This window comes from Trachinotus anak, unplaced genomic scaffold (genome assembly GCF_046630095.1).
Source record: "Trachinotus anak isolate AG129_WGS33_773 ecotype Australia unplaced genomic scaffold, CSIRO_AGI_Tana_v1 ptg000012l, whole genome shotgun sequence".
NCBI lineage: Eukaryota > Metazoa > Chordata > Actinopteri > Carangiformes > Carangidae > Trachinotus > Trachinotus anak.
Window position 1 is genome coordinate 17845653 of NW_027273863.1, and position 23286 is coordinate 17868938.

Here is a 23286-nt window from a genome sequence, read left to right on the forward strand (position 1 = left end):
AAACTACAAAACCTGCTTAGAACGAGTAAGTAAAGTAAAATTGTGGTAAAGGAGGTCAGAAAATATCTAAGAAAAAAAAAAGTAACGACATCTACATCTTTGGAAAAACATTATGATTTTTATTTGTGAACCTGTGAACTACAAAGACACAGTGTGAAGAGATCATTACTGTATCTGTGTAACCTTTTGTATGCGCTGATGAGGACAAAAGTATCACACACTATATTTCATATGCAATAAATGACCAGCACTCATGAACAGTTATCACACAATCCTTATTTATTTGTCCATAATCTTAAATCCATTCTATTATAAATCTTTAGTATGTAAATGACATTTCAATAAAACATTCATTTATTCAACAATCATTTACAGGTTAAGCCAGTGAGTTAAAGATTCCCTCTGGCAAATCCAGCTGTAAATGTCTACAATCACACACTCACTAGATACAAAAGAAAAAGAAAACCATTCATCAACTGGCACAAAGGCTCATGGGATGCAGACTGACAAGAAGCCCTTTCAAAAGTGCATTATACCACAGTCGTGTTGCAAAGTCTTTAAACAGAAACTCCCATTTGAGAACAATGGAATAGACGAATATGCTTCTCCAATATATTTGGCAATGTATCACTCTTCTTAGATATGTATAAAAAGTGAATTTCTTATAGAAAGAAAATTTCTTCCTCATGTCAGTTATGTTCAAAATATAAGTTAGAAAATGGTTTTAAAATGTTGGAAGACACTTTGGAAATTCTCTGTTAAATAATAAAGAGGTGTATTAGTATATTTAAGTCAGTTAAATCAAAAGACACTATAATCTATGACACTCAAAATAGGAGTATTGATTGAAAAAGGTAAATTTCAACATTTAACTCTTCAAAGTAGTCCATATTGACAACTTCAAGTACAAAACTAATTTTTGGATTTGTAGAATTTGAAGGCTATCTGCTGAGATTCCAACTCTTTCTGTTTGACACACCGCAAAACTTCAAAACTTATCCAGAACATTACACAGCAACAGTAAACACCTGTACTGAAAAACAAACATCTCTTTCTGTCTAGAAAAGCAGTCTATATACAAAAAAGTATTATAGTTTTGTTTTTCAAAAAAAACAAAAAAAAAACAACACACGTTATTTCTTCATCTAAAGGCATCATGTATCTCGTGAAATGACCCATATCCTTTCTAAACTGAATGCAGAATCGCCACTGTTTGTCTAAACATTAGCGATGATTTATAATAAACTCAAAGTAAAAACTAAATATTTAAAGCACTGAAACTTCAGTTTTGATATGTTCTCCCTCTTTTGACCCTCTGAGGGTTAAGTTAGGAAGACGTGCACATTCTTAGTGTTTACATGCATAGAAACAACCAACCCACTGAATTAAAGCCTGTTCATTGAAGACAATTAAAATTGAAAGATATGTTGGTACTGCAGCTTTAGCAGAAGTCTTGCTTCTTCCAGTTATGCTTAATCATGATTGCAACACAAAAAACCCCATGTCTTGTAATTTCTGACAGCTGAAAAGGCAACAATCAAAAAGATATGTGAAATGAGCGTGAACTTTAAAAAAAAGACTACAGTGCACGTTTTGAACACAGTCAGAGGACTAACCTCAACCAATAACATAACATAAACACCCATTTAAAGAGTCAGCTACATGAAATGGTTTGTAAATGGTACAATTAAGAAAGTAAGACAAATTCAGTTCAAAGTTCAAAGATAAATTGGGTTTCAGTGATCAGTTCTTCTACTTATACTAATTAAGGAAACTAAAACAAACTTTACTCAATAAAATCTTTGCATGAATTGGAATTTAATCTCAGGTTGTCAATACAGACAACCACAAACTCCTCTATACTTGCCACAGCACTTTAACATCAATCGACTGTTTGTTGTCACGTCTCATTTACAATATACTGTAAATCTGTCGGCCGCCAGAGATTTTGCCATTTATCCCATGGTAGCTCACCCTTAAATATCTCTGGGTGTTTTAGACCATTGTGAAAAATGCTCCAACTCTGACTGACTTATATCACTGCTGGATTTTTATATTATTCTACATCATTGTGATTAAGTTTCTTGATTTGACACAAATTTAATTCTAAGGATAAGTCAAAAACAGACATACCTGTCTGGTTCTTTTATCTACAAACAATTTCTCTATTGATTTTCCCAGAAATGTATTAAATCATGATAGATATTGATAACACAAGATAAAATTACACATTCCATGATAGAGCACTTTAACCATTTCACCCACTCCTAGTGGGACATTTGTCAGTGTGCAGAGAGCACATTATTCCCATCTTAACAACAGTAGACTTCACGAGAGGGGAACAGCAATTATCCCCCCAAAAAATTGACCTCAGGATGAACCAAACTGCAGATTTACTTCTGTAAGGATGCAGTAAAGAGTCGCCACATGACCTACATCTGTTCTTCACATTCAAATATGCGACAAACCTCTATTTATGGAGTGAAGTTCCAAAACCTTAATGCTACATTTGATCTGCAATGTCAAGCTTTTATAAAAGGTAGTGCATGCTCACATTCACTGGTGTAACATTTTTTTACTTTACATTATTTTCAGCCTTTGTTCAGCTTTCCCATGATCAGAATTCATCTGATGTGTAACACTTCATGAACAAGCAGCAAGATGAGAGAGACGTTTTTAAAATGCCATAACCTTTCAGTGAGGTTGATTAACGTCTTTAGACTCCGTCCCAGTTGCCTTGAATCCTTTGCACAAGCTTAAACACTCTGAATGACTGTTTCAAAAGTCAGTTTTACACCTGCTTACGCTCCTTCCTGTCATGCTCAGAGGAGGTCAGTCCCATCGTAGACCACAGGCTTGTCGAGACTCAGATGATACAGCACTTTCTTTGAGATGAACCTGATTCACAGGAAAGACACAAAGCGTTATGTTTGCTTATGTTAGTTCCTGTCTAGTTTTGATATGTATGAAAAAACAGTAGTTTATGCTAAAGAGTGAACAGGGTTTTTACCAAAGACCTCACATGAGATGAGGAGTTACTGAATTACTGAACAGGGTGACTGACCTGGAGAAGGAGTTGTCAAAGACTAGTGTGTATTCTCCAGGGTTCCTGACTTTTAGTTCCCCCTGGATTGTCTCTTTGTGAGAGTTACAGCGAGTCAGTGGGATCAAAACCTGCAGAGAGCAAAGGACAGAAATCCTGGTTGACATTTATAGTGACGGTAGAGGATTGTTTCTGCATCCATTAGACCACATCTGAAAGGGTGAGAGAATGAAAAGAAGAGGCAGGGATGGAGGTCAACATCACTTTATCTACTCTGTATCCAATTTTGAATCCTTTAATGAATCTCTTCAGGTAGTCTGCTCAGTGGGGAAAATATGTAAATTTTGTATTTCACTCAATAGGCTATCAAACCTAAACCACAGAGATTCTGCTGTGCTGAGAGGACTGTACAGCTTTCACCACGTATTGTGTCACTGCTCTGTGACATTCACCAACTCTGTCCTGACTGCAATAGCTGATTTTTATGGACCACTTTGGAGCAGATGACACAAAATGTGAACACTGACACAACTTCACTCATCAGCTTTTAAGTTGATATGGTCGAGCTTGTTAGAAAACAGTTGCTTATTTACACATCCAGCATTTAAGGAGCAAAATTAGCTTTCATTTGGAATCATGCTTGTGTCTTTTCAATCTACGTAAGCTTGGTTTTTGGACTCTACCAACTCCTGAGGGAAATATCTGCTCTTTAGCTGCTAAATGCTCCACTATGATCAACTACAGTCTCTGTAGGTTCATCACTGTGGACAACCCCTTTCACACAGTCACATTATCTGTCTTTTTATCTGTCTTTTCAGTCAGTGTTGTTCACAGCGGTGTCACTGAGTCAGCATGTATTTGTGTAGTGTTTCTTTCTTTGAATGTGCCTGAAGGAAAATATTTGAGAAGGCCACACAGCTTAATGGAACCACCGATCAGAGCCCATCATTAAAAGAAGGTACTGTGTATGCATGTTGCCCATATACACACGTCTCTCATGTCTCACCTTGGCCTGCTCCAGTGGCGTGTCTGTGCTCTCCCTGTAGAGCACACTGAAGGCGATGCTCTTGGGTTCTGAGGTGAAAGTCCAGGTAACAGTGGGACCAGGACTGCTCATGGTGATGGGGATGGTGCTGTAACAACTGGACTTGATGAAGAGCTCTCGGGAGCTGTCCCCAAACCCTGAGATGTCATCGATTGTGAAGTGGACAGAAAGACTGCAGCACAAGGCAAAAAGCAGGACATGAAAGAAGATAACAAAGTTAGAGGGCTGCAACTGGCAATTCTTTTCATAATTTTTGTGATCAATTAGTACAAATGCCCATCACAGTTTTCCAGACATTTTCAAATTGCTTGGTTTATCCAACATCCAAAAGTATTCAGTTAACTATCACAGGAGTCTAAGAAAACCATCAAATATTCACATCTGTTAGTTCCTTTCATGGCTTCAAGACTTTGTTTACCTTCATTTATTTCTCTCTCTGTCTCTCTCGCTCTCTCTCCCAACCCAGTCGGTTGAGGCAGATGGCCGCCCACCCTGAGTCCATTTCTGTTTGAGGTTTCTGCCTCTTAAAAGGACGTTTTTTTCTTGCTACTGTCGCCAAGTGCTTGCTCATGGTGGGAACAGTTGGGTCTCTGTAATCAATGTTTTAGAGAGTACAGTCTAGACTTGCTCTATTTGAAAAGTGTCTTGAGATAACTTCTTTTTGTGATTTGGTATATGAACAAAACTTGACTTCACTAGACTATTTGGTCTGTAGGTAGACTCAGCACTTTGACTGTACTTTAAACTGAATATCTTTGGGTTTTGGACTAGTGATGGGATAAAACAAGACATTTGAAGACGTTACCATGGGTTGAAAATAATCATTGACTGCAGCTTTAATTCTAAGGACTGAGTTTAGTTGAGTCTATTTGCTCAAGTTATAAAAAGACATAGTTCTTAACAAGATTTAAAAAGGAGTGTGCTGGTGATATTGAAAAACATTCACAGGAGATCTCACCAGAAAAGAAAAAGGAAATAAAAACAAAAACTCTGAGTAACATTGTTGGGCTCAAAATGTACCTTTTAAAAAATCAAGATTGATGCAGCAGAACAGATACCGTCCACACATTCTTGGTGCCTACATTAACCATAATGCAACAACATGAATTCTGAGAAACGGACATGCTATGGTAGTAATGCTGAATGAATTTAACATTCACCTCTCTCTGGAACTACAAAAGGCTTTACACAACTTTTTTCACATATGCAGCAGTACCCTCCAACACCTGTAACCAGACTTGGATGAGTTTCACTTTAAAAATTTATGGTATGTTAATACTGGGGCTTAGATTTAGTCCTTTGGTCAGTGGCACTTAACTGGAACTTGCAAACATGAGGCCTTAAAGCTTCCTCCTTACTTACCAAACAAACCTTCACCGAGTTTCTTTAGGAACAGTATACAAACAACATTTAGGGAAGCTGTTTATGTAACACATAGATTAGTTCATGTTTCACTTCCCATTTTTTGGATTAGCTTTAGGTTTTCTTGAGAAAAATTGTTAAAAAACTTCCTCCGAAGTATAATCTTGTAACCACATTCATGTGTAAATATATTCAAAGCATAACCTTCGCTGCTTGTGATAAACTCACGTGAGTTCTCCAGACTTCAGCAGGCAAATTTCTGCATCCTGCACCGCAGCACTGAGGTCCTCAGTATCCTCTGATGTGAGGTCTCCTGCACTGGCACTGCTGTTTCTAGAGAAAGTGATTGTGCATTTATTTAAAATTTACTGTATATCACTGGGAGGATTGTTTTCAATTCCACATTTAAGTAATTTCTGATGATCAACGTCAAAAATAAAATATAAATAAAATTAAAAGGGGATTAATACTTTTTCAAGATCAGAAAATCTTTGCTGTCTATCATAAGGCAATTGAAATTTGTTTGACATGGCTCATAGTACACATTAAACAAAAACATATGTACTGTATGGTCATATAGGAAATGCCTAAGCATTTAGTACTGAGTTCTTTTTTCAATAGATGATGTATGCAGAAAACTATTAAAGCTGAAAAGAAAATGTGATACAATTACTATATTGAGTTCAGTTAATTATGATTCATTTTTATAGACAATGCTTCTTCTTTCTTCTCCCTGCCGCAAATATTTCTGGTTTTCTGACTGTGATTGCAGAATTATACGGAATAGACTAAATAGATAGTCTTAATTGTAAAGGGGGGTTGTATTTAATCAGATCTGTTTATGTCTGTATTGTATCTGATAAACTGTGGTATTGATCTCATATTGTGGTTTCTGCTCTCGATCACTGACTCCATGTGATAGTCTCAGTTTATTGGGATACTTACAGCTGTGCTGCCCCCTGCTGTCCATATCCAGGAGAGCAGGCAGTGGCAAAAGAGAGGGAGTCACTGACCACGCTCACCTCCTCCTCTGTGATGATGTCAAAAACACCATCATCCTGTTTTTCTGCTTCATCTGCTCCTACAAAATAAACAATATCCTCATGTTTATTATGGCATTTTCATTGCACACATACTGGACTGTACATCCCATCATCAACAAACTAGTTCTAGATCAAATGTGCAAAAACCAGATTATTTGACAGGTTAGTCCTGCATGTGTGTTTATGTTTTTGTGTGTTATATTACCTGAGACACCGGTCACAGCTCTGCCAGCCTGTAGCAAACGGCTGAAAGGTGTCCCCGGAGTGCTGTTAGTCACTTCCTCCTGTGGGTGGCGCTCCACTACTGCACTGTGCTGGTTGTAACAGTCCCTGCAGCAGCGCTCTCTGTTGCCCCCCTGTTGGGTGCTCACTGTGTTGCTGCAGCAGTAGTAGCAGAAGGGACGCCCACACAGTCTAAGAAAACAGCAGATACAACGTGATGGAGACGGACAGACTCAGAAAAATGGCTTATTATTTTGAAATGTATTATGGTGCAGAGAGGATTAATTAGTATTTAGAGCAGGTTTCAAATCAGTTCCTACAAAGACCTTTTTATATTTTAACACAAATATAAAAATACAATATGTAAAAGTCAAACACAAGTACATCAGGAAATAAAAAAATGTTATATTTGCTATATAAGATAATTCCCAATGTTAAAAATGCATTAGTTTGACCTCTGTGAGTTTGCAGAAACTAGAATTACTGCCATGCGGTTGTACGTCTCTGCCAAACAGCCCAGCTGCAGTAAATATGATCACAACGTCCCCTTCCTCAGTTACAGCATCTAATCATGGCTTTGCTTTTGCATAACATTATAATGTCACACTGAAGTTGACCTTAGACCTAGAATGTCATTTGTGTTAAATTGTGTCATAATTAGTGTATAAATTCATGAGTTATGGCCAAAACTGTGTTTTGAGAGTTCACTGTGACCTTTGACCTTTGACTACCGAAATCTAATCAGTTGAGTTCTTTGAGTCAAAGTGAATGTTTGTGCCAAATTTGAAAAAACATCCCCCAAGTTACTGAGGTTTAGCATTAATGCAAATGGAATGGACAAACTTAAAACCTGAAAACATAATGCCCCTGGCCCTGACTGTCACCGGCATGTTACAGCCTTGGAATAGTCAACAGATGTATAAATATATATATTCTAATGATCTAGTGATGCACTAAGTTTGACTGTTACGCTGTTTTCTAAACCCCAGACGTCTGCATCAGCATTGCGCAGATTCTCACATGGACTTTATTAAGACTAACTATCAAAACCTTTCAAAATGAAATGTTTCGTACAGGCAACAGTTAAAGAAACTGGTAACAGATTAATCTTGTTCATCCTAAGATTTCAACTCATGACATTGTGTCAAATTTAGTTTACAGGTGCAATTCATGCATAAACTTTACTCAAACATCTGTCACTACATGGAGAGAGACTGAGTTTTACATGGTCACCTCAGTTCCTGAATATGGAGCTTTGATGGGTACCATTCTGTGGAGGATGTTTGATTTACAGTTATGGTTTGTAAGTCTAAATGAGAACTGAAATGCAGAAATAAAATGTCACTGGATTTCAGTTACGCAGTTCCACTTGACTGTTTCGACCTAAGCAATGACAACAGGAAATATAATTTTGGTGGCACCAATGCACCAGTTAATGAATTTATTTACTTCTGACATATGGGTCAAATGTTTTGTTTAAGTGGGTAAGTCTTTTGCAGCAAATATAATGTGTTGTATCACACAGTATAAACCGATGAATTGATTTCAGTCAAAGTTTTGAAGCAGTGTTTCAGAATGTGCTTTTAGCAATCAAGAAAAAGTGTCATTAAACTATTAGTTTACGACTAAGCACTACGGAGAACCATCGGACCTGCAGCTGTACTTGCGGATCCACCAGCTGAACTGACTGTGACAGTCCAGACAGTAGTTCACATCTCTCTCTGTCTCCTCATCCCGTAGTTTCTGCTCAAACTCCAGGGCATCTGTCTTCTGCCAAAGTGCATCTTTCTCCCTGCAAAGAGCAAAATCAAGCATATTTGTAGAAGCACTACAATCACACCTTATCACTGCAGATTACACAAGATGAGTCATTTGGTTGTAGCCATTTGCAAAGACAAACCCAAAAACTTTAGGCAACAAATCGAGGCATCATGGCTAAACCCTCATTTGACCACATTCCACTTGAATCGACCAGACAAACAACAAGGAAAAGAATAAAACAACAAAAACACATCACAAGCAAATCTGAGGTTATATGAAGTACGTTTATACCTGATGAGTTCGACAAGTCTTTCCTCCAAATTGATTTTGGTGCGGTAGAGGTCATCGAGTTCAGCAGCAGTCTTAAGATCAAAGCTCTGTTTGTCCTGTGTGACTCTCCGTAGATTTTCATTCATCTCCTGACAGGCCCGCTGAGCTGCTGCTAGACCCTCCTCAGACCTGCATGTATACACATACATTACCATTTTATTATAATATATGAGGCTTCTCAGGTGCAGTTGTTATTTTTAGGCCTTCATTTTAAAAACACCAAGAGCAAGAATGCCATATTTCTCGAAAAAGCCATAATGAATAAAAAACAAACATTTTGATCTAAACACAAGATAAGAAACAATTTATTTTCACAGAGCTATAATTTGGTCCAGAATGTGTGATTATGAATACAGTATCTCACCTTGATAAATTCCCTTTCAGATGGATTATCTCGTCTTCTTTCTGCTGGATGAGATTTTCAGACTCGGCCATCTGGATGTTTTTCTCCTCAATCTGTTGGCAATATCTCTGATTCTCAGCCTGCAATCAGCACAGCAAAGCAAGACATTATTTCTGGTACTTTGTGAATTATGCTTGTGACCATAACGTTATGATTACTTCAGTTACCCAAATACACAATGTAACTGCAATTTGCATTTCAATTTATCAATCCCAGACATACAACTACACATAAAGATAAATGTATATGCACTTTGTTGGAGGCTTCTTTGCTAGAAAACTAGCTAAGTCTAATGGCCACTAAGCTCAATGTTGGTCTCATCAGACCAAGGAACCTTCTTCCAGCTGAATTCAAAGTCCCATAGCAGTATGTGTAAGTACTCTAGATAGGGGCTAGAGTTATCTGCCCATGATATACTGTACCACCAAACTTTAAGTAGCAAGTTGTCCTCTCACCTTTAGTTCCTTGAGTTTGTTCTCCAGATCGACCACTTTCTCCTGCTCAGTCATCATCTGTAATTTCACTTCCTGTAACTCTTGGTTCACACTCTGGATGAGAACATAAACCACAAATTAATCACACTGATCAATTGGAAAAAATTATAAAAATTCAGACATTGCAATGTCTTTGCTAATAAACATCTACGGTAGTTTCCTGATATCACCTAACATAAAACAACCAACATGTGTGTTTACATGCACCCAAGTAACCAGGTTACACAGAGAACTCAGGCTACAGTCATATGATTATGGGGGAACTCTGTCTTATTTATACTTAAAGCGGCTACTTTTAATTAGTATCAGTATAGTTGGACTCATAGCATGTAATGATCTCTCTTCTGCTCCTTTGCTCTATCTATTGCTCTATCCTGTCTGCAGTCCTGCACATGTATTCTTGTAATGAGCCGTTGTAATGACCCATTTTCCTGTGTACATCAACAAGAAATTCACATTCTCCAGGAGAAATCTACCTGGAGAATGTGAATTTCTTTCTTTCTAATCTGGTTTCTCCGATCCTCTACTCCAATATAAAAAAAACAGGTTTGTCATCTGCATAACATTTAAGAAATCAGCCTACACCAGGAATCCAACAGTAACACGGTTCCCCAAGTGAATGTGAACACATTGAGGCATACAACACTTAGTTGACTTGTTTGTGTCTGACCTGGAGCTGGCTATCGTAGCTCAAGGCTTGGCTGCTGAGCTCGAAGCGGAGTGCCTGGATCTCCTCCTGGTTCGTCTCCTGCACAGTTTCAGCATCCTGTTGGGCCTTAGTCAGCTTGAGCAGCTCCTGCTTGGATGCCAACAGACCCTCCTCATTGTGGAGCTGACTGAGGAGTTGCTGGTTCTCTTGACGTAACTCCTCCATGCACCTACTCAGCCTCTCAGCTTCCTGAGATGCCTCGTCCTCCAGCTCTTGCAGCCTTGTTGACAGGCCCTCCCAGCGCAGACGAGCCTCTTCGTTCTCAGCGGTTAGCATACAAACATGCACACCAAGCTCAGCTGTTTCTGTGTTGGCTCTATGGAGTGCCTCCCTGGATTCACTGTTCTCCAGACACAAGGCTTCATATCGCAGCTTCAGTTTATTTAGCTCCTCTCTGGAGGCGGTCACCTCTGCAGCCAGACCTGCTCGAGCCTGAGCCTCACCATCTCGCTCACGGATAAGAGCCTCCTCTCGCTCCCGGGAACGAAGAATCTCGTCCACATGCCTGCGGTTTAGCTCCTCCACCTGGGCCTTGAGTTGTTCTGCTAAAACACGAAGGTCCTCTCTGGAGGCCTCTGTCACCTCCTGCAGGGCCTGAACTTTCATCCTCTCCTCAGTCCCTGCAAGAAGCTGAGCCCTGAGCTCCACCACCTCTTCTTGCAGCCGGTGCACTTCCCTTAGGTTGAGCTCCAGTTGTGCCTCAGCTATCACCAGCCTAAATGGGGCCTCTTTGGTTTCCATTGAAGAACTCTGATGCTCATCATGAAGCTTCTGCATTTTTTCATTGCTCTCTGCAGCTCCCTTTTCATCATGCAGCTCACCAGCCCTGCTCTCCAGTTCCTCTGCTCGAGCCTGCAGAAGCCCACATTTAACAGTCTGGTCTCTGAGTTTAGCCTCAGTTTCCTGGAGTTTTTCAAGTAACTCTGCTTGGCTTCTTTGGGACACTGTGAGGTTCTTGTCCAACTTTTCAGCTTTGGTACTGAGAGAGTCCAACTCCTGTTCCATTTTTGCTAACTGTTTCTTCAATAATGACTGAACCTCAAGAAGCTCCCTGTTCTCATGCTCAAGCTTATTTAATTGCACATCTGATACTTCCTTCTGGACAAGTGCCTTCTGAACAGCCTCCTCCAAATGCAGTTTTTCATCTAGAAGGTTCTTCTCTCGGGCCTCGACACACATATTTGCAGCCTCTACTCTACCTTTCAAGTGCTTCTCAGAAGCCCTCAAAGAAGCTAGCTGATCTAACAAGGTGGTCCTGCTCTCTGTCAGCTCTGTAATGTTCTCCTCACTCTTCTTTACTGTTTGGAGTAGCTTAGTGTTTATTTCCATGAGATTGCTGCATTGAGTTTTGTAGTCCTCGGCATTCTCGGTTTGATCACAGGAAGTGACTTCATTATCTGTAAGTTTAGAACTCAGACTTTCTTTCTCAACATTTAGCTTCTCCACCTGCTCCTCTAAGTGTTTTATTCTCTCTGAACTAACAGCTAGCTCTTTCTCTCTGGTTTTAAGTGTTTTTCTTAAATCCAGGATCAGGCTATCGAGTTCCTCATTCGGGCTACTGCTCTTGCTACATCTCTGCTCTACCTCCTCCCTCTCTTCCTGCAGTCTTTTCCTTAGTTCCTCTGCCTGTCGTTCTCTGCACTCCAGTGATGCTTGTAGATCCTGAAGCTGGGCTCTCAGATTCCCCGTCTCCTTTTCTTTCAAACTCAACGCCCCCTGAATTCGACCAACGACCCCTTGAAGCTCCTCCAGCCGTTTGAGTGCCTCCTCCTGTTCGTCATGGGCTCCAGCTTTTACTTCAGCTAGCTTCGCCTCACTATTTCTCAACTCCTCATCCCTGAGTTTGAGTTCCTGTGATAGACGCTCTGAGTGCCTGGACCTGTCTTCAGCCTCCCTCTTTGCCTCTAGCTTCTCCTCCTCTGCTTTCTTCAGTTTATCCAGCAGTTCCTGGATTTTCCAGGCTGAGTCACAGTAGCTTGCTGCTTGTTGACCCTTTTCTTTAAGAGCTTCATCCAACTTAGAGAGAAGCTCCATATTTTTGTTTTCCGCAGCTGTGAGTCTGTCTTGAAGTTCACTGTTTATTGCTTCCTTACAGCTGTGAAGGTGATTTGCTCTCTCCTGATTACCTGCTTCTTGTTTACTGTGGGCTTCTGTTGTTGACACTGAGTGGCCAGAGGACTTCTGAGCTGCTAGTTCTCCTTGGAGGTCTTTAACTACACCTTTCAGCTCAGCAGCCTCTTTGCCTAACTCTTGAACCTGTACCAGAAGCTCCTGCTGTCTGAGCTCGGACTGGTCGAGCTCAATGCGGAGATTCTCCGCAATGCTACAAGGAGAGGGTTCCCCCAGTTCTCCCAGTTCACCAAGGAGACTGTGACTCAAGTCAGGGATTGGAAGAAACTCAGCTTGTGCCTGGACAGTTGATGGAATAAGAGAGCTCTGGTGAGATGCTTCAGTCACATTTATAAAAAGGTTTTGTGTAAACGTACAGTTACATGGTTTGGCCACCTCTGGGCAAAAGACACATTTTGTTGATTTCTGAAGTGATAAGTAAATAAAAGTCATGCAGCAAACAGACATTAAAATGAGCCTTCTTCAAATATTAATGCACGGTTACTTTTTTATTTCATGAACATTATTGTAATCGCTGCTTGTGCAGAATTTATATAAGTCAGTCAAAATAAGTCAATAAGTAAGTAATGATTCCTTACAAAGCCTCTCTTCCACAGAAAACACAGCTTGAAAACATCTTGGCAGCCAGAGGAGAGTCTTTCAAGTCTTGATTTAAGGATTTTCTCAGGTGTTTGCTTTTCTGATGAGGTCGCCGGTAAGGTTTCTTGACTCTTCCACATACACCCTCTTTTTACATCACCAGCCCTGTAGCCCAGCAGTCTGGCCTTACTTGTCTTTTTCTGGTCTTACTTGACTTGACTCTGTCTTAGCTGCCAGTTCTTAATGACACTGGCAATGGACATTTCAAGCTGGAAGTGCTCTGATATCTTTTTAAAGCCTTCCCTGCCTTATAGTCATCAATCATCTTCATTTCCAGATCCTCAGTCAGTGGCTCAGAGGAGTCCATGGTTATTGAGCGATACCACAATGTCTGAAGAGTCAGAGAATTTATCATCTCCTCTTTTATATCTTTTAAGTTCATGAAATAAAAGGAAACGGCTTGTATTCAATTCTTTTCCCTTCACAAATAAACAAGTTAAGTCATTTGCCAAGCAGTGCCCAAACTTTTACATGCATCTATAAATTGGAATGTGAATATACCTGTGATTGTGAGTAGCTGCTGACCAGACTGTTGATGCTGGAGCAGCGACTGGGAGCCTTCCACAGGAAAGCTGGTGAGACTGTGCCTAATGTTCGCCTTTCAACACAATGAGATACCAAATATTAAAATAATTGAACGCCTGATAAATAATAGGAGTAAGACAAACATGACATCCAAATTATTGGGAATAAAAAAATCTACAATCTTAGCACAAAGGAGGAACTTCAGTCAGTTCAAGTTAAATACTTGAAATGAATTTCCAAAGCATCAAATTGTGCAGCAGAATGCAAAATGTTAGTGCAGTAAAGCTACTGCACTAACATTTTGAAATGTACTGTTTTTGAGTAAGACTTTACATGACTGGGTCATTCCCTTTATTCTCAATTGACAGTTATTATGTAATATTTCTTCACTGGTAAAGCACTGTTTAGCCAGCCACAATTTATGTGAAAAACCAAAGTGTGTGTGTGTGTGTGTGTGTGTGTGTGTGTGTGTGTGTGTGTGTTTGGGTGTTGCATCAGATCATTTCGGGCTACTTGTAAGAAATGGCAAGCTAAAAAGAAACTACAAAAATACAGAGCGTGTACATAACATCATAAATACTGTATCAGCAAAGTCTAATGTAATCGATAAAGTAGCCCTCGAGAGCCATTCTGCATTTGTGAATGTCACCTTTATTTATTTTTGTTTTTGTAGCATGTGTGACAGTTGATTCAACCCTTTTTTTAAGCCATAGTTTGTGTTGTTGTTTTGTTGCTGCAGTGCATTATACAGCAGGACTGAAATAACAATCATGATAATGTGATTTAGTGAAACAACACAAAATATGCTTTTTAAAAAATTGTGGCAATCGCCTGTAGAGTGACTGAAAATTGACAACAAGGAAGTGAAAAGTTTTGGTAAAGGTGTTGACGTGAGGAACAGCGATCAACACTTGCACGCTGTCAGCCACCCACATCCTCTTACACACATTTACAGACACACTAGCCAAAGAAAAAAAAAAGAACTGTGAATGTGCTGATTGATCAGATAATTAAGTGTTTCTACACATTTTGAAATACCCAATATTGCACCATAATTTTACATTAGATGCACTGAGCTGGTGTGTGAGGTCTTTCTCAAGTCAATTTGCTAATTATTTCTGACCCCTGTAGGACCTGTAACCTTTCATTCAAGTGTGTTTGTCACAACAATAAATGCAACACCCAGAAACACCTACATGTTTCTGTTGAGACCAACGAGGAAAACTGCTGTAAAATTGTAAACAGATTGTAGGTCTCTGTTACCTTGCAAAGGCTGGCCAATCTGCATCGAGGTCGTAACCTCTGGCTGCAACGTCAAATTGGATCTGGTTGAGCTCATAAAGATGGTTGATTATATCAGCAGTGAGGTGAGACTTGAGGAAGGGACTCCGGGCATAGTACCAGTCACTGTATGGGAAGAATACAAACAGCAAAACATAAATGTCTTGTTGGATACAAAAAAAATATTTTAAAAGTTTGTTAATGTGTTTTAATATATTGTGCTTTTTATGTTAACATTAGATAAGATTTAATAGTTAAGATAAGAAGTGTGACAACAAAAAATGAAGTTCAAGAACAGAGACAAGTATGAAACAAATAAAATCATGAAAAACATGATATTTCAGGAGTATAGTTTGGGTTCTGTTATTTTTTTTTTTCTCCTCTCCTCTCCACTTGTCCCCCCCCCCCCCCCCCCCCCCCTTTTTTTTTTTTTTTTTAATGGCGCCGCGGATGGCTGCCTCGGTGTTTTGGTGCACTCATTGCATCAATCACCAGAAAAAATTCCTTGTACATGAAAACATACTTGGCAATAAAACTGATTCTGATTCTGATTGATAATTGAAGTATTATCAAAATTACAATATCCAAATCACACGAGCTGCAATTTTATATATATATATATATATATATATATATATATATATATATATATGCAAAACATTGCAAAACATTCAGCCACAGTGTATTCACACACAAAATCATTATAAAGCTCAATTTTTTCACCAAAAGACTAAGACCAAATCAAAATCAGGTACCAACACTGACACTGATGAATGAACTGCAGAGGTGCTAGTAGGCAAACTTTGTCACCATCGGACAGAGCTAGGCTAGTTGTGTCCCCCTGTATCCAATTTTGACGCTAAGCTAATTGACTGCTGGATGTAGTTTCATGTTTAAAAGGTACAGACATGAGAGTGGTATTGAGTTTCTCGTCTAACTTTTGGCAAGACAGCAAATAAGTGCATTTACAAAAATGTCAATCTATATAATATATCAATGTAAAAATTGCACTTGAAATAATCTAATTAGATGGTTTGAGTAGATTGTGTGTGACAGGTTAACCTGTACAGCAAGTGTGTTACCTTACTTGACCAGAGCTAAGACACACACATAAACACTCACTATGCTACTGAGAAACAGACAATATGCGACTGAATGCCTTTTAACTTCATCTCCTCTCCCACATTACCAAACGCTGTCTTGAAATATTAAATTTAAATTGCGAAAGACCAACGTGGTTAAATAAATGTCAGTTCAAGCAAAAACAAAAGCAACATTTGGTTTGTTGAAAGACAGGAAGTGAGAGCCATCTGTAAGTATGTATGGTTCGGCTATGTGCCTGTTTCTTTTTTCCTGTAAAAACAGAAATAGGACATAAATCAGGAAGGGAGAATCACACATCCTGTGATTGGATACCATTTAACCGTTGTCAGAGTTGTAAAAACACGGCTCATATAGCCAACTTCAAGAGAACAACAACGGGGAAATATATACAGTACATGTGTGTGCCTATGTGTCTCCTCTGACCTTGTGACCTTGTGGTTGATAAGACACTGCTGCAGAGTGTCTGCAAGACGTTGGTGAACAAGTGAGTAGCGGATGAAAGCCCTTCCTTTCCCCAGTGATGTCTTCAACTGAGGATGCACAAAAAAACCCATATTAGTGTACATTCAGATACAAACATTACCTCACTACCATGTGGACTACTTCCTTCACACTGAATATTTTCTATACGAATGTAAAGTTTCAGTTGCAGTACATTACAGGACCAGCCTTTAAATACGGCTGCAGCTAACGATCACTTAGCCCATTATTGCCTTTCTTAGTCGATTAACTATTGAAGCAGCTAAAAAAATGTAAGAAAATAGCAAAAACTGTCCATTAGAGATCAAGATGATGCCTTTGAATGCCTTGATTTTTCTGACAAAGCTCGACAAAGTTGAAAAGCTGCAGATATTCAGCTTATATTGATATAAAACAGATAAAAGCAGAAAATCCCCACACTGAAGAAGCTGAAACCAGGGAATGATTAGGATTTTTGCTTTAAAATATGTCTACTTAAATCAAAATAGTTTCCGTTTATTTTTCAGTTGATCATCTAATCGACTAATTGACTGATTTCAGCTCTAGTTTGAAATAACCCCAATGTGAAACTGTGTTTTGTTAACAGGTGTCCCAGTAGAGAACATTTTAGGATCTCTACATTTAAAGGTCATCACTGCGTAGACACTGTCGAGCACAGACTCTTGAATACATTGGCAGATGGAGGGATTTAGGTAAGACAACAGACTCACAGACCTACCATAAGGACACCAGCTGGAGACTCCCTTACGTCTGTGACTGAACAACAAGAAACACGAAGAGCAAACGAAGAGTAAAAGTAATATTTTAAGTGAGAGTTTTCCAACATGGAAATGGCAGTCAGCTGTTATCGACTGAACTATGTTACCTATGAAGAGAGTCATACTGATGTATGTAAATCCCTCTAGAAACTGCAGACCACAGATATGTTTTTCCAATAAAGAAGCATCCAAAACTATAAAATAAGAAATGTGGTCTAAAGCAGGATTAATTAGCTCTCTCGTGCTAAAAACCCATGCTAAAAAACAATGGGAGAATGGAATGGAAGCTGGTTCCAGGTTCTTAAATGTTTTTCTCATATATGAAAATACACCTTGATAATACATTGCTGTGCTACAATATAAAAAAAAAAATTAGAACACATTGAGTTGGCAGACACCCAAGAAAAGTCACATTAGCCTTGACACCTCATATTTCCATTTTGAAAGGATCACTGAATGGATACACATCAGATTGTTAGCACTTTTTGAGAAAAGGCCAAAAACAATTTGTTGATGACTGAGCTTTTTGGTCATTTTTCAAGCAAAACTGAAAAAAAATTGCTGGTGACTGCTTCTCAAGTATGAAAAATATAATATCTGTAATGGTAAACTGACTACCAGTCTGTTTTGGACTGTTAGACACCTTGGGAATATGACATGAAAATAACAATCAGTTAGCTCTTTAATACACTGTATTATCCCACTGTGACCTATATATGTACTCATATATATGTATTAACACACAATTGTGGCATAAAATATATCAAATATGTCAGTAATAGTTTTTTGGTAATAGAGTTGTTTTTTTTAAATGAACAATAATCACATCACCGTCACATTTTCAGAGGATCACTGAATAGATCTGCATTAGATTATCAGTTGGTCTTTGAGAGAAAAGTTGAAATGGTTTGTCAATTATACACTTAGTTGATTAATAGAAGAGTGAACGGCAAATATTTAGAAAACTGATTCAATGTTAAGACTTTTTTCAAGCAAAGAATCCAAATGTTTGCTGGTTCCAGCTCAAATGAGGGGATTTGCTGCTTTTCTTTATGATAAATGATATTAAGGAATAAAATAAATATCTTTATGTTTGTTGTACAAAATTAGCTATTGAAGATTGTTTTTTGAAATTTCTTACTATCATTCCTTATATATTATTGACAAAACAATTAATTGAGTAAATAATCACCAGATTTTCTGACAATGAAAATAATTGTTAGCAGCAGCCCTATTACAGAAAACAATCTCTCATGAGGCAAAATAATGGAAACCTTTCATTTGTAAATCATTTTTTCACTCTCTTTGTTTTGAAGCACAAAGAGGCCAATATATCAGACCCACAGAATGTTAAACAAACTATATACAAACTAACTAATACAAACTACGAGCAACTGAACTGCAGTTATTTCAGTGTGAAGCTCACCACTGTGAATTTCCAGGATCGAAGGTGAAGAAGAAACAGTGCAGGTGGTGCAGGTGGTGCAGGTGTGCGGCAGCAAGTGAATTAGCAGCACAGAGTCTTACTGTACCTGACTGACCAGAGGATTACTTACATGGTTGCACAGTCACTGTGTATTTGTGTGTGTGCGCATGTGTTGCATGCCATGGCAGTGCTGAAGACAAGAAGAGTGTGACTGTGTGTGTGCTGCAAAGGAGGATTACCTCAGGGATGGACTTAACAAAACGGATGCCATCGTTAGCTCCCTTGATCTTAATCAGGCAGTCGCAGAAGTAATCCCAGTAGTCTTTCCTCTGGCCAAGAAAGGTTGTCTTCTCTTTCTGGTCAAACTAAGAAACACACATCACCGCGTTATAGCAACGTCCTGTGCAACGTGTCTGTCTGACACTAATGTGTATTATTGTGATTTGCTTCAATTTATAATTATAATTATAATACTTACTAAGAGCTTAACAAGTATAACTCATATTTCACAATAAAAAAATAAAGAAAACATTTGAGAAAAGGTTAAGAACATAAGAATAAATGTGCTATTTCTTCTTCTTTCCTAACTTACAAATCATCTCAAGACAACTTCAATTGATCTCACGGCCTCTTTGATGGCCCAAACTCTGAGGCTGATGAGCAGTTTCAGCACACTTTTCAATTCCCATTGGATCATCCAAACAAATTAAAGTGATACTTTACTGATTAGAAAAAGTTTTGTTATTATATTAACTGTAATCATTTGCTGCTTTCAGCCTCGTAAATATGAACATTTGCGTGGTAGTCCTCTGAATATGGAAGCAATCTCAAGACATTATTACATGAAAACTTGTGATGGTGACTTTTCACTATTTTCTGACATTTTATACACCAAACAATTAACCAATTATTCAACAAGGTATGTGGTAGATTAATTGATAATAAAAAAGTGATTAGTTACTGCCCTGGTAGATTAAGGTACCCTACCTGTAGCAGGTATTCTAGTTTATAGAAGAATTTGTGCAGGTTGGCACTGTCATCAGTTATGGGTTCACCACACTCCCTGTGTTCTTTACTCAACTCCAACACAGCATCTAACCAAAACAGTTACAGCGTTATTATTACATACACACACACACAATTGCTAACTTATGTTCTTATGTACACATAGATGAGAAAAAATTGTAGAATCTACACATAGTGATTATTTTTTCAATGTTTCTATCAGTCATAGATCCTCATTAACCACTAAACACTTCCTGTCAAAACTTATTCAAATGTTGCTATACTGTATGCATTGTTGTTTTTTATTTATTTTTTTAACTGTGGTAGGATTTTGTCTGTATGCCTATTTGCCTACACTGTATATTGTAAGACACATATGTTGTTTATTGTTTGTGCAGACAGCTTAATCACCATGCAAATCTCTGATTATCCTCTGCAGTTGATTATCACCAACCGATGAGCAGGAGGCCATTGTGGGGAAAATGTCAGGAAATTCTGAATGCAGGATTAAAACAGATAAAAAAAAATTGTGTTAATTCCCATGTTTCAGAAATGTTCTCATGGCATAAACACTGTTCCTCTTATCATTGAATTCTCAAGAATATACCCAAAAAATAAATTACAACATGTGCCTCTGAAAATATGCCAAAGCTGCTACCAGTAGGAGGTAGATATAAAAATAGTGCTGCCCTGAATTAGTTTCCCCCGTCCTGTAAAGATGTGAGACTTTTTCATGAAAAACAACACGGAGGGCTGGCTGCTTACAGCTGATGAGACGCCTGATATATGGCACTAAGAGGGTGCATGAACACGTAAAGATGACACACTGAAGAAACACGCTCAGTAGCCAAGTTAGCAGAATTTGCCTACAAAGGAGGGACCTACAACATTTACATCTCGACGACAGGTGCAATCGTACCACTGTTTACAGCAACAGCCTCCGAGTCAGATCTCGCTGACACAAGATTCATCTCCCGTTATCTACGTCCGTCGACACAGACCAGAAAAGTTGACTCTTGTCACTTTCAAACCGCTTCAAAATGCAACAAACCGCGACGTAAACATGAATTTGTCAAACCCTGCCAGTGCTATATGACATGCACCTGCTCTCAGCTTTTCGTTTCCTGGTCTTATTTAATGTACATTTCCGTCACAAACCTTCGCAGTTTGGTTGTAAATAAAGCGAAACACCTTAATATTAAATAAAGATGTCGATAATAAACGTACTTGATGTGTAAAATTGTCCAGTGTCCAGTTTGTAGGTGATACAGCAGAAACTTGCTACTGTTGGGGGCGGGCGCTGTGCATGATTGACAGGTCTAACGGATAAATAGGGACCAGCTTCTGCTTCAAGTTTGGTTGAACGGTAAATAAGGTACATAAACATAATAAACAGATAGTTGAGCCGTGTGTCCTGCTTTATAATCCTAATCATTTATGACACACACACACACACACACACATATATATATATATATATACATACATACATACACAAACAGACATCATATGTACACATATATAAATGATATGACCATCACTAGCTTTGCTGTTTTAGCAAAGTTTTGAGGACCATCCATGTTTATTTTCCGGTCTCTTTATTAAGATACAAACAAAAAATACAGGAAATATATACACATATTTTTAAAATACACAATTTTCAGAAAAAAGGGCTTCTTCAGTCAAAAGTCAGTATTTAGTGTGAGCTGTTTTGGCACTAAGCACATCTTGAACTGTTTTTGGGAGACTGTCCTGAAGTTTTCTGAAGCAATCTTCTGGTAAATTATAGGGGAGAGCAGGGTGAGTTGAGCCAGTTTTTACTTGAGGCGTCTTTAAAGTGAGTGCATGACAATAATGTCTCCAACTAAAATATGTAAATATGTTTCAGGATGTGGTGCATCCCTGGGAATAATCATTTTGGAACTAAACTAAACAGTTTTCAAAATATGACTTTCCAAAAAAAAGTGGTCTCTTGGCTCAACTTGCCCCTGATGAGGGGTAAATTGAGCCTAGGGAGAGGATAAGTTGAGCCACATGGGGGGAAATTGTGCCATTGATTACGTTGAAGTAAAACTGAAGATAAACAACATCCATGTTATAGATCATGTGTGGAGGGAAGCTATACCTGAAATGACATTCAAAATGAGTGGTCTTAATCAGCAGTTTGGGGTCCCAGATTTAGTCAGTTAATGTGGTAGACCTAGTCTATGAATCATAATGTTACCTGTCTATCACTGAAGTGAGATTATCAAAGAACTCCCCCACATTGTGCCTATTAAAGGCGGTGGCTCTTCTGAGAGAGGTTGCTGCAGGAGTGCGGCATGACAGATGGTGGCGCACCCTAAAACTCATGAACCAAGTCAAAAGTTGATTAGCCTATATGGTCATCTTTTTATTTATCCTTTATTGAACCATTGCAGTTTATGTTGACATTTACATAACAAGTTAAAGCTATAGCCTAATTTCTAAATCAGTGCCCATTTTGGTGCTTTTTTTTCTTTTTTAACTGCCGTAGCTGTTTTAAGCAATAGTCATTAAACATAGTCATTTTGTGGGCGCTTCTCTATGTGCCAGCCGCAACACGATGGTGGGCATTTGCCTGAAAAATAATTATTAATATTCCCTATTTTTATAAATGCATGCTTAGACAAACCTGCTTTTTCCCCTCTCATCCAGCTTGCAGGAACATCAATGTCATTTCGTTGTGCCAACTCAAATGCCAGTTCACGACATTTCATGGCACTTAGACCGTGAAACATTGCAGCTAGATTTTTTATATGGTCTGCAAGCTCTGTCTCAATTTCTTCATTGAAGACTTGATTGGCATGTCCTGTTCTCTTATACCCTGTACTTTTTACTTCTCCTAGTTCTTTCATGTCCATGTATCTCTTTAAAGTCATCCTGTCTATCTTCATGTCCCTTGCCACCTGACATATGGACTTCCCATTCTGTACTTCTCCCACTGCTCTGTCCAACTCCATAAGAGGAGTTGAAGCCCTGTCTGTCTTCTGTTTATAGAAGCGTGGCATGATGGTTTCTGGTCTAAAATTCAAAATGTCACATCATTTAGGTGATAAAATGTAAGAATGCAATATAGAACTACAGTAAAATAATGCTTTAATAATAATTGTAAGTGGGGGCGAGTTGAGCCACTGGCTCAACATCCCCCAGGCCTTTTGGCTCAAATTACCCCACCCCTGCCATTTTAACAAACTTGTATCATCCAGCAGTTTAGAGCTAACTTCGTGCTAACAGTGTATCCTCATATTGTAACTTCCTAAAGCACTAACATATGTGTGAGATTTCTTCAAACTTGTCTGTAATTATTCCCACACAAGAATCACGACTCCTTGAAAATGAAAAATTCACTTTGAATGGCAAAAAACAGTTTTTTGAACTTAAATGTGCTTACCACTTATTTCATCAGCCTCTCTCCATCACAGGGTGAGTAAAATTGATGACTCTTCAAAAATGTGTGGTCACATGACCAATTTTGTCTATGGTTGCCTAGAAACAAGGGGTGGCT

General features: G+C 38.6%; 2 protein-coding genes across 3 annotated transcripts; both read right to left on the reverse strand.

Annotated features, from left to right (window-relative positions):
- Positions 1 to 258: 258 nt before the first annotated feature.
- On the reverse strand, positions 259 to 21055 carry fyco1b (FYVE and coiled-coil domain autophagy adaptor 1b). Of its 2 annotated transcripts, none has more exons than XM_071491534.1 (18): positions 20988 to 21055; positions 20172 to 20255; positions 19743 to 19849; positions 18995 to 19120; positions 16515 to 16621; positions 14970 to 15113; positions 13683 to 13779; positions 10374 to 12821; positions 9665 to 9757; positions 9171 to 9289; positions 8768 to 8935; positions 8367 to 8507; positions 6699 to 6907; positions 6396 to 6531; positions 5679 to 5783; positions 4050 to 4260; positions 3065 to 3174; positions 259 to 2898 (listed from the first exon to the last, which is right to left on the reverse strand). In XM_071491534.1, the coding sequence occupies exons 2-18, from the start codon at positions 20230 to 20232 to the stop codon at positions 2823 to 2825; spliced, it is 4458 nt and encodes a 1485-aa protein (XP_071347635.1). In that variant the 5' UTR covers positions 20233 to 20255; positions 20988 to 21055; the 3' UTR covers positions 259 to 2822. The 2 variants fall into 2 exon arrangements, with proteins under 2 accessions (XP_071347635.1, XP_071347634.1); XM_071491533.1 differs by lacking the exon at positions 20988 to 21055 and adding an exon at positions 20680 to 20980.
- A 764-nt stretch (positions 21056 to 21819) lies between these two features.
- LOC139629801 (uncharacterized) lies at positions 21820 to 23173 on the reverse strand. The gene has a single exon (XM_071492645.1). It carries the CDS (start codon positions 22787 to 22789, stop codon positions 22295 to 22297), a length of 495 nt encoding a protein of 164 aa, XP_071348746.1. The 5' UTR covers positions 22790 to 23173; the 3' UTR covers positions 21820 to 22294.
- Between the last annotated feature and the right edge of the window lie 113 nt (positions 23174 to 23286).

Coding starts and splice junctions, on each gene's coding strand:
- fyco1b (XM_071491533.1), bottom strand. CDS start 20,731: ATGAATCTTGTGTCAGCGAGATCTGACTCGGAGGCTGTTGCTGTAAAC. Junction 19,850..20,171: donor GATAATCAGAGATTTGCATG/GTGATTAAGCTG, acceptor TGTTTTGGTTAG/ATGCTGTGTTGGAGTTGAGT. Junction 8,508..8,767: donor AGACTTGTCGAACTCATCAG/GTATAAACGTAC, acceptor TGCTCTTTGCAG/GGAGAAAGATGCACTTTGGC.
- LOC139629801 (XM_071492645.1), bottom strand. CDS start 22,789: ATGCCACGCTTCTATAAACAGAAGACAGACAGGGCTTCAACTCCTCTT.